This window comes from Bidens hawaiensis, unplaced genomic scaffold (genome assembly GCF_021521415.1).
Source record: "Bidens hawaiensis isolate Kalapana, Puna unplaced genomic scaffold, B.hawaiensis_p1.1 tig00014730_1, whole genome shotgun sequence".
Taxonomy (NCBI): Eukaryota; Viridiplantae; Streptophyta; class Magnoliopsida; order Asterales; family Asteraceae; genus Bidens; species Bidens hawaiensis.
In genome coordinates this window covers 380,442-396,580 of record NW_027492295.1, presented here as the reverse complement: position 1 = coordinate 396,580, position 16,139 = coordinate 380,442, and the positions used below count along the sequence as shown (strand labels likewise).

Sequence of the window (16,139 nt, the reverse complement as noted above, 5' to 3'; positions counted from 1 at the left end):
GATTGTTGTGTCTTTGATTTGAGTTCAAACACAAACCCTAATCAAGTATGTAATATGTAATTTATGTGTATAAATGGTGTTTATGGAGTCTAGAGGATCATATGAATGCATGATAGTTCATAGGTTGTTAATATATGGAGTTTGGATGCAAACAGATTCTGGACAGAATGTGTCTACGATGTTTAAGTGACTGTAACGAAGTGTAAACGTGAAAGTTGGTTGAGATTGTGGGTACTGCAGTAAACTAGGTTGAGTCTAGTTTCTATAAAGTATAAGTTTGTAATTTTTGGACAAGTAGAAGTTAACTTTTATGATTTTACAAAAATGTTGTGCAAAGCTGAGCTGTTAGACCTGCTGTTAGGTTATGTTGTAAATGTTATATCTCATGAACTACGAAACCAATTGGGTTGGTTCCACTTCTGGAAGTTGACTCATTGAGTTAGGAACCTAACCCAAGTTGTCTTGCATTTATTGGATTTTTTGTTTAACGGGAATTGCAAATAACATTCTGTTGTGCATGAATCTGACTGTTATGAGTTTGCTGTAATGATTTGATGATTGTGAGAAAACTATGAGGAATAAAAATGTAATAAAATATGTTCTGGAAACCTAGACATATGTGCTTCTGTGATGATTTTTGGTAAATTAATTGAGATGCTATGATCGGTGAAATAGTACAATCTTTCTAGTAGGATTTCTGTCTCGGTGAAACTAGCTGCTGAGTTGTGTAAAAATGCATGAAACATGATACTTGTTATATAATTGCTATGTTTTGACCAAAATACCCTTGCGGGGAATAATTGCTAAGTGATTGCCATGATTTGACCAAATTGCCCTTATGGGGAATAATGGCTAGTTAATTGTTATTTGTTGACCAAAATGCCCTTACGGGAAAAATTGCTAGTAATGTACATTATGAATACATGACACGTATATGATTGCTTACACATGTGATGTGTCACAAAAACACTTGTTAAAGACACACACGATTCACGAACAAAACACGAAACATGTTATGTGCATAGGTATTATGTGCCGGGTCTAGAGACTCGATAATATTCCGACACTTGGAAAAATCTCTTTGTTGTTTTAGAACGTTAGAGAGAGTTTTTCGGTGACGCGCATCTTGGTGATTATTTTGGGAAATTCTTCGCAAACAGTGAGTTTCACTTTCCCCTCTTTAAACTGTTTTCAAACGCTTTTCACTTGGGGGAGATAACATACTCCACAACGCATTTAAGATTTTGTTATAAATTATATATCACTTGTAAAGGCTAAGTGGCAAACGAAATATTTGAAGTCCTACACATCGAACCGGTTAATATTTAGAATAGCGAGTCACTGTTGAGTAGTACTACTGGGTTTGACAAACCCCACCCAACGCTAAACTCGACTGGAGGTCGAGCGGGTGTAATTTTGGCTAACACGTACCATGGTCTGGAGGACCTGGTGACAAGGCACTTACTAAACGAGTCATCTTCGGTGTCGAACACTTAGTAATACTTGTTGTGTAGATTAGCTACCTATCGATATATAATTTGACATTACACTATCTGGTAACGCAAAACGCCGTAACGTGGTTACGCAAAACGCTTAACGCAAAACGCCGTAACGTGGTTACGCAAAACGCTTAACATAAAACGCTGAACGCAAACGCTAAACGATTTATTTTATATAACTTGTGAACTCACCAACCTTGTGTTGACACTTTTAGTATGTTATTCTCAGGTAGCCGAGGCGGGCGCGCGGTTTAGGAACATGCATTGCTTGATAAACTTTTAACTATGCAAACTTACTTTTAACTGTTATCCTTGGTTTTAAATCATCCTGCGTGACGTAACGTTGTTTCTATGGTTTTACGCTTCCGCACTTATTTTCATTTAAACGTTTTTATGGTTTGATTATAACTGATGATTCCGATCCTGTTAGTTCACACCCTCTGACGGTAAAACTCCGTTAGTGGATTTATACGATGTTTAAGTGACTGTAACGAAGTGTAAACGTGAAAGTTGGTTGAGATTGTGGGTACTGCAGTAAACTAGGTTGAGTCTAGTTTCTATAAAGTATAAGTTTGTAATTTTTGGACAAGTAGAAGTTAACTTTTATGATTTTACAAAAACGTTGTGCAAAGCTGAGCTGTTAGACCTGCTGTTAGGTTATGTTGTAAATGTTATATCTCATGAACTACGAGACCAATTGGGTTGGTTCCACTTCTGGAAGTTGACTCACTGAGTTAGGAACCTAACCCAAGTGGTCTTGCATTTATTGGATTTTTCGTTTAACGGGAATTGCAAATAACATTCTGTTGTGCATGAATCTGACTGTTATGAGTTTGCTGTAATGATTTGATGATTGTGAGAAAACTATGAGGAATAAAAATGTAATAAAATATGTTCTGGAAACCTAGACATATGTGCTTCTGTGATGATTTTTGGTAAATTAATTGAGATGCTATGATCGGTGAAATAGTACAATCTTTCTAGTAGGATTTCTGTCTCGGTGAAACTAGCTGCTGAGTTGTGTAAAAATGCATGAAACATGATACTTGTTATATAATTGCTATGTTTTGACCAAAATACCCTTGCGGGGAATAATTGCTAAGTGATTCCCATGATTTGACCAAATTGCCCTTATGGGGAATAATGGCTAGTTAATTGTTATTTGTTGACCAAAATGCCCTTACGGGAAAAATTGTTAGTAATGTACATTATGAATACATGACACGTATATGATTGCTTACACATGTGATGTGTCACAAAAACACTTGTTAAAGACACACACGATTCACGAACGAAACACGAAACATGTTATGTGCATAGGTATTATGTGCCGGGTCTAGAGACTCGATAATATTCCGACACTTAGAAAAATCTCTTTGTTGTTTAGAACGTTAGAGAGAGTTTTTCGGTGACGCGCATCTTGGTGATTATTTTGGGAAATTCTTCGCAAACAGTGAGTTTCACTTTCCCCTCTTTAAACTGTTTTCAAACGCTTTTCACTTGGGGGAGATAACATACTCCACAACGCATTTAAGATTTTGTTATAAATTATATATCACTTGTAAAGGCTAAGTGGCGAACCAAATATTTGAAGTCCTACACATCGAACCGGTTAATATTTAGAATAGCGAGTCACTGTTGAGTAGTACTACTGGGTTTGACAAACCCCACCCAACGCTAAACTCGACTGGAGGTCGAGCGGGTGTAATTTTGGCTAACACGTACCATGGTCTGGAGGACCTGGTGACAAGGCACTTACTAAACGAGTCAGCTTCGGTGTCGAACACTTAGTAATACTTATTGTATAGATTAGCTACCTATCGATATATAATTTGACATTACACTATCTGGTAACGCAAAACGCCGTAACGTGGTTACGCAAAACGCTTAACGCAAAACGCCGTAACGTGGTTACGCAAAACGCTTAACATAAAACGTTGAACGCAAACGCTAAACGATTTATTTTATATAACTTGTGAACTCACCAACCTTGTGTTGACACTTTTAGTATGTTATTCTCAGGTAGCCGAGGCGGGCGCGCGGTTTAGGAACATGCATTGCTTGATAAACTTTTAACTATGCAAACTTACTTTTAACTGTTATCCTTGGTTTTAAATCGTCCTGCGTAACGTAACGTTGTTTCTATGGTTTTACGCTTCCGCACTTATTTTCATTTAAACGTTTTTATGGTTTGATTATAACTGATGATTCCGATCCTGTTAGTTCACACCCTCTGACGGTAAAACTCCGTTAGTGGATTTTGAGGGTGTGACAGATTGGTATCAGAGCCATTGGTTATAGCGAACTAGAAGCTGCATGCATACTAGACTATAACCGCGACGACCCATTAGTTATAATGATACGCACTGCATAGGTTTGTGTAGTCTTGTAATCTTATCTCTTTACCTCTTTCACTCATACGCGCGCGCATACACGGCTTACCTGTAGGAATGTCGATGCCACCCTCATCATCATCCGATTCGATGACGCATGCTCACGGGAAGGAACCGCAGTTACCTACCGCCTCGCCACCCCGCGTAGTCCCGGAATTCGAAGCTCCCGCACCGAAGAGGTACCGCCTATCCGGAGGCATTTACGAAAACGACGTTAGCTGGGATTGGTACCCTAACATGATCAGACGTATGGTCTATCGCGAACAAGTTCCCCCGTTGCCTCACCCGAACCACCCTGCTTATCCCAACACCCTACCACCCATAACCGAACCTGTAGAGAGAGTTCTCGCAGCTGTTGTTTCATGCTTGGAGCGTGACGTGGGTTACATGCGCTATACGAGGGAGAACGTTTCCAGAATGTTAAAAGATGGAACCGAGACTAAGAAGGAGATTGCTCGCATGGCAGCGGCAATGAAGGAAATGCAAGAGACTAGCGATCAACAAATGAAGGTTATGATGAAGATGCAAGCTGATATGATAGACTTGCAAGAGCAACTCCAAGAAGCAAGGACCCGAACTGAGATAGCGTTGGAGCGTTGCGATGTCTTGCAAATGCAACTTGCTCAGAACGCAGCCGAACCTGAGGCAGAGCGAAGTGGAACCTGAAGAAGACCCCGAAGAGGAGCCTGAGGAGGATCCCGAGGAGGAACCCGAAGAAGAACCGGAGGAAGAACCGGCTGAGGAAGAGGCACACTCAGAGGTGTCCTCAGATGACGACATCTAGTAATGATGACACTTAGATGGAGGGGTTGTCTCCATCCGAACTATTATTTTTCTATGATTTTTAAGGATTGATTGGAAATACTTTGTAGTGAATACAATGGTTTTAATCATGAACTTTTATTTAGACTAATATGTGGTTGTGATGTGATGTTGTTTCTTATTTCTTTCTTACCTATCTTTTTATTACATGTATGGTGTGTTATATATGAAAGAAAAATTCATGTTTAACATTTTATACCGTGATTCTAGGAAATGGCTGGAAGAAACGCTGGACGAGGACGTGGTAACATCAGCATGACTGCAGCTGAACTCCAAACTCTGCTGAACGACCATGTTGCGGCCGCTTTAGACGCACACGTTCAAAATCAAGCTGGAGGTCCGAGTGGAACGTGTACCTTATATTATGGTTGAAGTATTTATATTCCGAGAAAGTTTTAATTAACTCTGATATTTAGAACTGTGTTTATGAGTAAATCAAACGTCCAAAGTAGGGTACCGGTAAAGGGGCCTTACAGATTCATTATTAGGTTAGCACTCAACATAGAAAACCACAGCCACCATAACTTCTAGAGAGCAATAGATGATTGGTTTATGTATCTGACAATTATGATTAATATAATTGTATGCGTTGAAACTGAATCATCGTATTCTTATTGTTCATCTTGTTATTCAATCATAAATATTTTCATCTCTACTATTCTTGAATCACCATGTTGTTTGGATTCCGCACAAACATCGTGTTCGGGTTCATATCATATTGTTAACTATCCGATTCGGGACTTACAAGTGGTATCAAAGCATTACGAATCGCTCGTAGCTCGGGTTGTTGATACTAACGATTCAGGGATTGTTTGTGCTGCTGATTCCAGATTTATTTAAGGGTGTTTTGGGTTATTCTTGAGGGTGCTGCAAGTAAGGAATTGAAGATTTTGGTTGTCTTTGAATTATTTTGTTCGCTACCGTTGTGTTCAAAATTACTTTTAAGGTCTTAAAGTATATTAATAAGAAAATCATAATTTTCTTGTTATTGGAAATTTTCTTAAATCACAAGAAATGAAGGTGTTTGATCATAATATTGTTCAGATTCCTAAAAGATTTTCAACTTCAGAACAGTAGTATTCTCGACTTTATCTGTTTTCTATTTTAAAGGTGTTCTCGGTATCCATTGGGTACTGGATTTGGTAGTTTCTGAAATTTTTCGAAATCTCAAATTGAATGAAAAATATTGAAATTATGGTTGTGAAAGATAGTGCCAAAAATTGTTGAAATTGGGTGAATATCTTAAATCGCGAAATTGAAGTCTTCAATTAAGGAATTAGGTCTGAAAACTAGGACAACCCCAACCGCAGGTGGTTTCCACAAGACCTGGCTCGTTGAGACCTTTCCGCCGCTTACTCGTGGGCCCTCTAACTCCAAACGTATTGAAAGTTATGCTTGTTTGAAGTTTGAGCCATTTTTGCCTTGTTTATCATTGACTAGTACTTGGGTGTTCTCGGTTAGTATTTGACAAACGGGTTTATAAGTGTTTTTGAAGTTTGCAAGGGAAATTTAATACATCAGAAACGACATTCATATCTTTTTCCGTTCAAGCTCGCCCATGCCAACTAAGGTAACATATAATTTGTGTTCTCAAGTATGCATAAATAAAGTAAATCATATATGCTGCATAATTCCTGCTTAATAAGAGACTTAGAAGATATCAAACGTGAAAACTTTACAAGAAAAATGACAAAGTTTTCAAAGAAAAGATAGATGCTCAAAAGAAAGATATCTCTAAGTTAAAACAGGTGTTTAGTGAAAAATGTTGTCACTATTTAGATGCAAAGAACAAGATAGCTAAATTAACTGCCGAACTAGATGCATCTTAAGTAGAAGTTGTAAAGTTAACTGCCAAATTTGAAAACGCTAATTTTAATTTTAAGAAATTCGGCGTACCGAGTAAGGTTGTTGAAAGCATTATTGAAACTCAATTAAAATGGAAGGATAAACAAGGTGAGGGTTTGGGTTTTAGTAATGTGACTCCTCCTTTTATTGATAATTACACTAGCCTTCCAATCACTAAAGAGGATGAGGCTAGGAAGGAGCACATGGTTTATAGTAAAAAGGAAATGAATGAGACCGTTAGTACATGTTTAATCAAATCAATTGAACATGTATTTAAATGTGTGAACAATTTGGATGCTTCTAATTCATGTGCAGAAGATGTTAAGATTGAAGATTGTGACAGTGAAAATGATGACGGTGAAGGGGTTGTCTACGAAAGCAAAAATGATTCTAATTTGTCTTTAAACACAAAAAAACCTAAAATTTTGAAAAAAACTCTAGTTTTAAATGGTTAAGTTCAATTAGTGCATGTGCTGGGGTAAAAAATGTTTGCATAAAGCCTATGCATGGTAGAAAATGTGAAAAATATGTGTTTATTTGTGTTTTTATAAAATATGAAAATACAAAAACACAGTGTGTGTGGTTTATGTGCTTTTTATAAAATATAAAATATAAAATTCATAAAAAAATAGTGTCTTGTTTGTTGCATTTGTGTGAGAAATGATATGAATCTTCGTGTTAACGGTATGATCAACACATGTAAGGTACTGTAGCTGAAACAAATAGACTATATAATCCATGTGTTGGCAGATTCAGCCCTTAAAATTGAAAGGTCAGGTTGACCGTTGACTTGTCTGTAATTAATGAGCATGTTCTAAGTGGGACACATCTTATAAGTTTCGCGTAAGGACCGGAATGAAAGGTCGAGTCATATTCAAGCCTCGTGTCATTTGATCACAAATCTAAAAAAACATACTTTTTAATACATACTTATATATACAAATCCTATGTATAGGTATTTGTACCTGCGAAGCTCCGTACTTTGTCGCGCGATGGCACATACCTAAATTTTTATGCTGGCGGTAGAGAGTATTTGCTAGCGGAAGGCAGTCTGTAAATTTGTCCGACATGGTGAAATTTTTAAAAGAGTCAAACTGTCGGCACATACCTCAAAGAAATCTTAATGCAAATAAAGCCAAAAGGCAAGTTGCAAATTGCACAAGTAATTGTTGTGTATGTGTCTAGCTAAATCATCATAAGGGAAACTACTGTCGGCCAATCTTGATATCCAAACAACGGCGTGCACTTGAAAGAGATGAATCGTTACTTCGAGGAGACTCACGGACCAAACTAGAGTTCGTAGGTTGTTTATTGTGTCAAAAACTAATTTTGATCTTATGGCAAATGGTTTAAGCCAAGTTGGGGTGATTCGGTTTAGTAAAACTATAATGAAACTCGCCGAAGTTGTTTCTTGGCCTTTAAGCGTGGGTTCCACTAGCTCATACGAACCTAAATTGTGTCCGGTCTTATCTCTCTAAGTATGTATTATGGGCATGGAGTTAAGTGGACAACAATACCGACAATTGACCAAATATGGCTTAGTATGTGTGTGCTAAAAAATGTTCCGTGGTTGAACTTAGAACGATTTGATCCCAACTTCTTCGCAAAATTTGTAAGTTGATTGTGTATTAAACTTAATGTGTGATAGTGTGATATATTTTGTTATGCTGTTATGGTCTCATATCAAGTATTTTCAAGAAAATCACTAAAAAATTCAGAAAAATAAAAAATACAAAAATACGTTTTTATTTTATTAAAACTTATGTTTTCAAAGTATTTTTGATTGATCTTTCTACCAAAGTAGATTATTCTTTCAAGGCTGATTTCCTGCAACGAAGACATATGAAGTATCTTAGGTTCAATATTGGATAATGCAATAAAATGGGGTAGATGGTAGAGTACCGGATATAGATGTTGAAGTTACTGATCATGTTCAAGTAAAGCTTCTAAAGTTTTTGATATTTGATCATGTCCAAGTAAGGATTCCAAAGTTTTTGATAGCATCAGTCTAAGGGGGTAATTGTTTGATCATAAATTAGTGAGACTGATGTGTATCAAACGAACAAAAACACGATCAAGACGAAATAAGCATGACGAGTTGAAATGGTGCACATGGCTACTATGGAATATGGATTTGGTTATGTGAATGCCGAAGTCTCTAGGAGGTTTTGGCTTTGGCCTAGTGCTATCATTTATGGGCTTGGATTCGGGCCTTTGTAAATGCTAAATATATAAAGCATTATATGATTCATTATTAGGTTAGCACTGCACATAGAGAACCACAACCACCATTAGTTCTAGAGAGCAATAGAGGTTTGGTTTATGTATATGACAATTATTATTAATATAATTGTATGCATTGAAATCGTATCATCGTGTTCTTATTGTTCATGTTGTTATTCGATTATAAACATCTTTCTCTCTACTATTCTTGAATTACCACGGTGTTTGTATTCCGCACAAACACCATTTTCGGGTTGATATCATATTGTTAAAGATCCTATTCGGGATTTACAACGAGTTTCTTGCTCTTGCTTGAATTCTTGTGAATTCGTTCCTACTCTTGCTATAACCCGAACTATGTTTCTTGCTCTTTCTTCTGATTAGATAGCTTACTTGCTTCGTACTTGCTCTGGCTAACTTGCTAACCAAAGTTTCTTACTCCTGGCCCACTTGGTAATCAAGTTTTCTTGCTGCAGACCTACTTGCTGATCTGAATGACCTACTTGCTAATCAGAATTTCTTGCTACTTGCTCAAACGAACTTGCTTTCTAACACATAAAATCCAAACATAAAGTTACCTGCTTGTTTTTATTCTTCTCGGTTGCTGCGTTGTCGGGAAGTTGTTGGAAATGAACTGAATACAGCAACTAAATTTCGACAATCATGTTTAATGCGCTATGTTGTAGGAAACTTGTGTTAAATTTTAATGTTTTTTTCTTTTTGTTTTTTTGCCAAAATGTTGTGAAAATTTGTCGAAATTTTTGAGTTGTCGGAAATTTGCAAGAAATGTTTGTAGCAAATTCCCCCATTTTCTAGTAGTGCGCTGATTGCTTCACTTTTCATACAAAACTTGATTAATTATTAATTGAGGGGTGGCACTTTGCTTTTGACTCTCTTCTCTTATTAGTCAACGGTGGTGGTGTGCATAAATTCACCAACCAACTTTGTTATTTAAACCAACATGCTTTCTTGCTTCTTTTCTTTTCTTTCAAATCGTGTCTTCAATTTCCCGTACCTTAATTCTAGTCTTTCTTCTTCTCTATCTCAGCTAGCTTGCTTTGAGCAAGAATATCAAGAGCATAAAAGCTCCGATACCAATTGTTGGTCCAAACAATCACAACGCAAAAATAATAGTCGAAGAAAAAGAGATTGAATAAACCATTGTTCGACACTTTTTATTAACCGAGAGAAACCTGCAGACTCATACTAAAACATCAACCATATAAATAGACTTTTTTTTACTCAACCCCTAACTTAGTCTCCAAAGTAAATAAACTACTAAAATAAACTTATCAAATATTAGACCATGCTATAAACCAAAAACATTAATAAAATAAAACTCTAAATAAAACTTTACATATTAACCCCTTCAACTTTCTCTATCACCCGTTTCAGGATTAACTTTAAATAACGCGCTAAGTCCTCACATCGATCAATAATAAACAATTCAAGAGAGGTGAAAGATGAATGCTCAAAATTATCCAAGGTTCATAGATTGAGAGAGAAGAAGAGAAAATTAGTACGGTTGATGTGGAAGTACTGTAAGTAGTCAATCATGGAAGCCTACAAGAGAAACATTGAAACCCAACATTATCAATCCGTGACCTGCAGTGCATGCGGACAAAACTTTTTGTTAGAAGTGAATTTAAAAGAGCACCGTAATGTTTCCATCAATTAATTTAAAACACATGTGCATTCCACCATGTATTATGTCATCACCCCATGCATGTATTTTCAAGTCAAGACATTGTACGTACGACGCGTAGACAGTATTTTTTATGTTATCTGTGGAATATTTTTATGCTTTCATATTTAGTCAGTACTTCTTATCTTTTATACTTTTGGCACCAAGACTGCTTACTTATATAGTGTTTACTTTGACCAACGTGATTGCACCGTAGAATTTACTGATAATGGAAGTTGCTTGGAGGTTGAGAGGAAGCTGCTTCAAAGTATCTATTACACTTAGAATGATCATTATTTATAGCACTCAAACAGTCAATACTACCACATCAGTTCATGAAACTACTGATTGGAATATAGTTTATACACTAATAAGTGATGAGGACTCCAAGTGGTGGGATGAACACAGGTTTAAACAAAGGTTCATGGAGCCTTGAAGAAGATCAAAAGTTGGTTGCTTATATTAATAGATATGGCATCTGGAACTGGTCTTATATGCCCAAATTTGCTGGTAAGTAAATCCGAGCTAGGATGCATACTTCGGATCTATGATTATGTGATATTGAAATAGCATGATTTCTTACAGTTTCTCTGTTGTCTTTAATCAGGGTATCGAGAAGCGGGAAGAGTTGTAGACTTCGGTGGATGAATTATCTAAAGCCTAACATAAAGAGAGGGAACTTCTCCAAAGAAGAAGAAGAAATCATACTACATGCTCACTCACTTCTTGGCAATAGGTATGCATAGATAATAATCAATGGTTTATTTCAAAATCCATTAACAAACCAACTATCCTCTGGTATATCTATTAAGTACCTAAAGATTTTTCTAGTTAATAGCCAACATTGAACTTATCGTACCAACCAGTATTGTTTGATTTGCCTATGTGGAACTTACATATTTGGTTTTGATTGCCCGAGTGGAAACTTTCAAGGAGACCATCTAGTGTAGAATTACTCTCACCCGAGGACACTTAAATATGAAGTTACCCACACATCATTGATACTTGATATGAAACACTCTTCATGTCCATCACTCATAAGAACAATAACACAATAAACGACATGTATTTGCCTAAAGTGTCACATATGTGTAGCGTCAAAAATTTATCCATCTTCACATACTCATATATCGAGTCCCTAATTTCATTAATAATTTATCGATTGAGTTTACGTATGTTACAATAACTCAATTATTATTAAAGTGTAAAGAAAAGGCATTTCAGACGGAACCGAAGGTTCAGAAAAGTTGTTTAGTGTGTACATGATTAGTTAGATAAAATGTAACATGGATGTTTAAATCACTTGCCGACAAGCCTATCTAACCCACGTTTATTAATTTAATTCCAAGGAATTTATTTAGATTCTCTTAAGAATGACATATAGTAGATTAAGTGTATTAAATACTAATTTATGCCCTCGTTTCTTTAATTTATTTGCAGGTGGTCAGCTATTGCAACAAGACTTCCTGGTCGGACTGATAACGAAATTAAAAATTACTGGCATACTCGTCTCAAGAAACGTGAGACAAACAACCTGATGCATGAAACAGACAGCCCAAATAATTCAAACGTATCTTCATCGTTAGAATCCAATGATATCGATAATACACAACATCATGTTAATCATGTAACCGATGTTATTGTGACTCAATCGTCGGTGACTTTTGAAGATGATAACTCTTCCTCTACTAGTACTACTTCTTCCATAGAGCAAGAATTTGACATTAAAAATAACTACTATGATATAGGATCCCCAGGAACCGTTGAAGATCTTCAATCGTTTTGGAAACAACTTTGCCCAATCGAGAACTTAGAGCATGGAAACAATCACCAAGACCAGTTTTCTGGTTCGGGTTTTCAAGATTCATTACACGATACAATCGGTTACTACACCTTATACGATCATGAGTTTGGCTACTAGAATTTTCTAAGAATGGCATCCGATCTCGCTTCTAGGTGGTACTAAATGGTAAGTACGTTGTTGGTTTATGTAGGAAATTTGGACCTACAACTTCAATCTTGTACATTTTTAGAGGTCTGAGATGTTCGAAGTTTTTCCTTTTGAGTGAAATGCATTGTGCATAGAAAAAAAGGTCATGGAATAAAAGGCCCGCTCAAAATGTTGATTTTTATTATATACTTTTTTTTTGTTTTGTCTTTTTGTTGACTCTATTATTATTATTATTACTAGGTTAGAACCCGTGTACGACACGGGTGGAAATATTGAAATTTTCGAACAAACACATGTCATTTGAAAATACAACATAAGTTGTTATATGTTACTCGGGACGACAACATACTTTAAGTTGTAAATAATATTGGTACGAAAACCAATGATTTTGAAATAGAAAGATAAACCCAAACAACATTCAAATTACAATATTTGAAAACATAATCAAAAGTTAAAAATGTAAAATTCATAAGCTACTAAAAAGACTTCCTTATAAACCAGATTTATTCTTTATTTGTAACTTTGTCTTCCTTGTTTAACATAAGAATTTTAACACAACTCTTCACTTTTGATAAAGCTACATAGAGTTGTCTATGTGTAAACACCGGGTATTTAAGATAGTCAACTCTTGCTAGAGATTGACCTTGACTTTTGTTAATGGTCATTGCAAAATAGACTACGACTGAAAAAAACTACCTTATTTTCTATTTAAACGAAAGTTTCTTATCTTAATGTGTTAGACCACAACGAATTATATAAGTGTGACAACCAGTATTAGTACATGAAATAACTTTTACTACAACAAAACGCCTACCCAAATTAATTACTCGCAATCTAGTTCCATCACACAAACCGTTCTTCTAATCCATATTCCTTAGTAACATTATTGGCACATCGACTTTTAGAACCAATCTATGAGTCAAAATAATTTTGGTCTTTTTGATTTTATTTAGCATAATGTGTTTATGAAAATTTTAGTTCAAATTAAAATATAAAAAAATAATTTGTATGATCTTACTTAAAAACCAAAAAACTGATTTTTATATGGACCACGACTAAATTTGTGAATTTTGTTGCAAAGTATGGAAACAATATAAGTTGAGTTAACCAAATATAAGTAAAAAGATAATGGAGAAATATCTTTGCGCCTCTAATTAACATAAATTGATTCGTATACACATCTTAATTAAAACATATATTTTAATTGGTTTTAAGAAAATAAAATAGGATTGGATAACTAAAAATTATGTTTCGTATTATTTCTAAAAAAGAAAATAGAAAAAAGAAACGTGTGAACATACATTCAATGTTATTAAAAAAATGTTTATCAAAAAGGTATAATGTAGTTAATAATAAATATAATAAAAATCGTTTATAATTTTCTATTAAAAGTGCCTAATTTTTAGTTAATAAAATATTTATTTTTATTTACTATATTTTAGTTAATAAAAATTATATTTTAATACAATAAATTGTATTAACGCGTTTAAAATAAAATGTTACCGTTCAAAATCCTAGTAAGTACTTCTCTAGTCTTGGTGTTGAAGTTGCACGTTTACAAAAAAATACATTCTTAAAAAACATTTTAAAGGGTAACCAAAAAAAATATTAAAATGACTAACCGTTTGAATTGCCCCTCTTATAGAAAGACGTTGATTGACCAAAAATTACGTTTTCGTTAATTTGAAGACGTCTATAATAGAATATAATATGGTTAGTATATGAAAAAGATGAACAGCGTAAATATAAAAACAGATTTTTATATAGCATGATGTTTCAATTTTGCTGACTTAATGAAGGATTTTAATCCACAAAACAGAAAAATTAGAATACCAGGAAACCAAGTACTATTAACTTTAGTGACAATTGTAGGTTATTTATATTTGGTGTTTATATAGATATTAAAGACATGAAAATTAGAAAAATTACACAAGAAACAACAATAATACAACTTACTCAACTGGATATGAAGACTATCGACTAACTTGAATCGACATAGATGATCAGAAATTCATTTATGTAAAAGTATCTAACCCATCAATATATTTCTATAATAGTCGCCCATGTTACACATGGGTTAAAAACATAGAAACAACCATATACATATAGACAACCATATAATTTCATAAATAACATATTAAACCAACACAAATATTTTAGCATAACTTTGTAACCAAAATATTAAACATTTAGATTGTATACATAAAAAGTTAATACTTACACAAACTTACTATACACCTAAATTAAAAAACCAAACGAAGACATGAACATGTTATCATCATATTAGCCCACCATCAACTTCTTTGACATTTTATTAAAAAAAATCATTTTGCTTCACAATATAAAAAACAAAATAAATCATAGCCACCTGAGTAAATATACAACTAAAGTCTTAAGGTATTATGAGTTTCATTTCAACATTAATAAATAAATAAAGGTATATTTTATTATAAAATATTTTGTAATTAAACTTTTGTTTTATTTCGAACCAATAAATATTTTATTATAAAATATTTTAGTTAAATGTATTAAGTTAAATCAAACAAATAAATTTTTATTCTACTAATTTCACTAATTAAGTATAACTAAAATAATATAGAGATAATTAAAATTAAACCAGTTAATTTTAATTATATTACATAGAAGTCATTCCCAAATTAAAATTTTATTAAAGTGATTGCAATCTGTAGTAAATTATGTTTCAAACTATTTAACATCATTAATTTATTTAAAATTAATTTCATTATACAATTCTTTTTTCAATTGTATACAATAATCTTGACATTTATGCGTAATTAAAAATTGTTCAAATATAAAAGATGAAAACTTTGTTGAGATTGGAGACTATTAAAAACTACAAAAGAGTTGTCAAATTCGATTCTTAAAAACAGAAATAAATAAATGTATAAATGATTGGAATGTATCATTAAAATTAAAGATGATGATTATTTAGCATAATAATCAATTATAGTGAATATCTAAGATTATATGTGTGAATACCAAGACGATTACAAGTAAACTAATAACACACAACATTCGTCTCATTTATCCAAACATTATAAACTTTGAAATGAATGATAAACTTTGTATTGCGAATCTCTTGGACTTGGCTGCTACAAATTCGAATTATTTCTAACAAATGTCAAACTGGAAAAAAAATATATAGTTAGTAACTTACCATCAAGGAAAACAATCAATTTTTTTTAATTGAAATGTCTAACTATTAACTTTAAAAGGTCATATTTGTTTCGGTAAATTATATAAATTACATACACTTTCTTTTGAGTTAGTTTTTCGTTAAATATTGTTCATGACTGGCTCATTGTAGGTTCCCAGCCGGATCTACAGGAGATATCTCGTTCTACGTAGGTGCGGAATCCCTACGTAAGACGTTACGAGCGTAGAAGACGATACAAGTTAACACAATCGAACACACGTTACAATAAACAAATACTCGTTATATTGCAACCTTAAACACGTGATATCAATCACTGATTACAGGACTCTCTGACTCGTAAACTCGAATAACAAAACTTCTTATTGATCAAGCCGTAACCTAATCAATATATATCACGACAACTTCGCCTGCCATGTTCAGGCGAAGTTGTCCCTAACTTCGCTTGTCTAACAAGTTCGCCTATATCAGCGAACTTGTTAGCTAACTTCGCTTACATCAAATACAAAACATTACAAACTCGATTACAGACACTAGACACTGAACT

The 16,139-nt window shown here is 34.1% G+C and overlaps 1 protein-coding gene across 1 annotated transcript; it reads left to right on the top strand.

Annotated features, from left to right (window-relative positions):
• Nucleotides 1-10,275: 10,275 nt before the first annotated feature.
• LOC143547552 (uncharacterized) lies at nucleotides 10,276-12,387 on the top strand. Its single transcript, XM_077038951.1, has 3 exons — nucleotides 10,276-10,980; nucleotides 11,074-11,202; nucleotides 11,907-12,387. Exons 1-3 carry the CDS (start codon nucleotides 10,844-10,846, stop codon nucleotides 12,385-12,387), a joined length of 747 nt encoding a protein of 248 aa, XP_076895066.1. The 5' UTR covers nucleotides 10,276-10,843.
• Nucleotides 12,388-16,139: the final 3,752 nt, after the last annotated feature.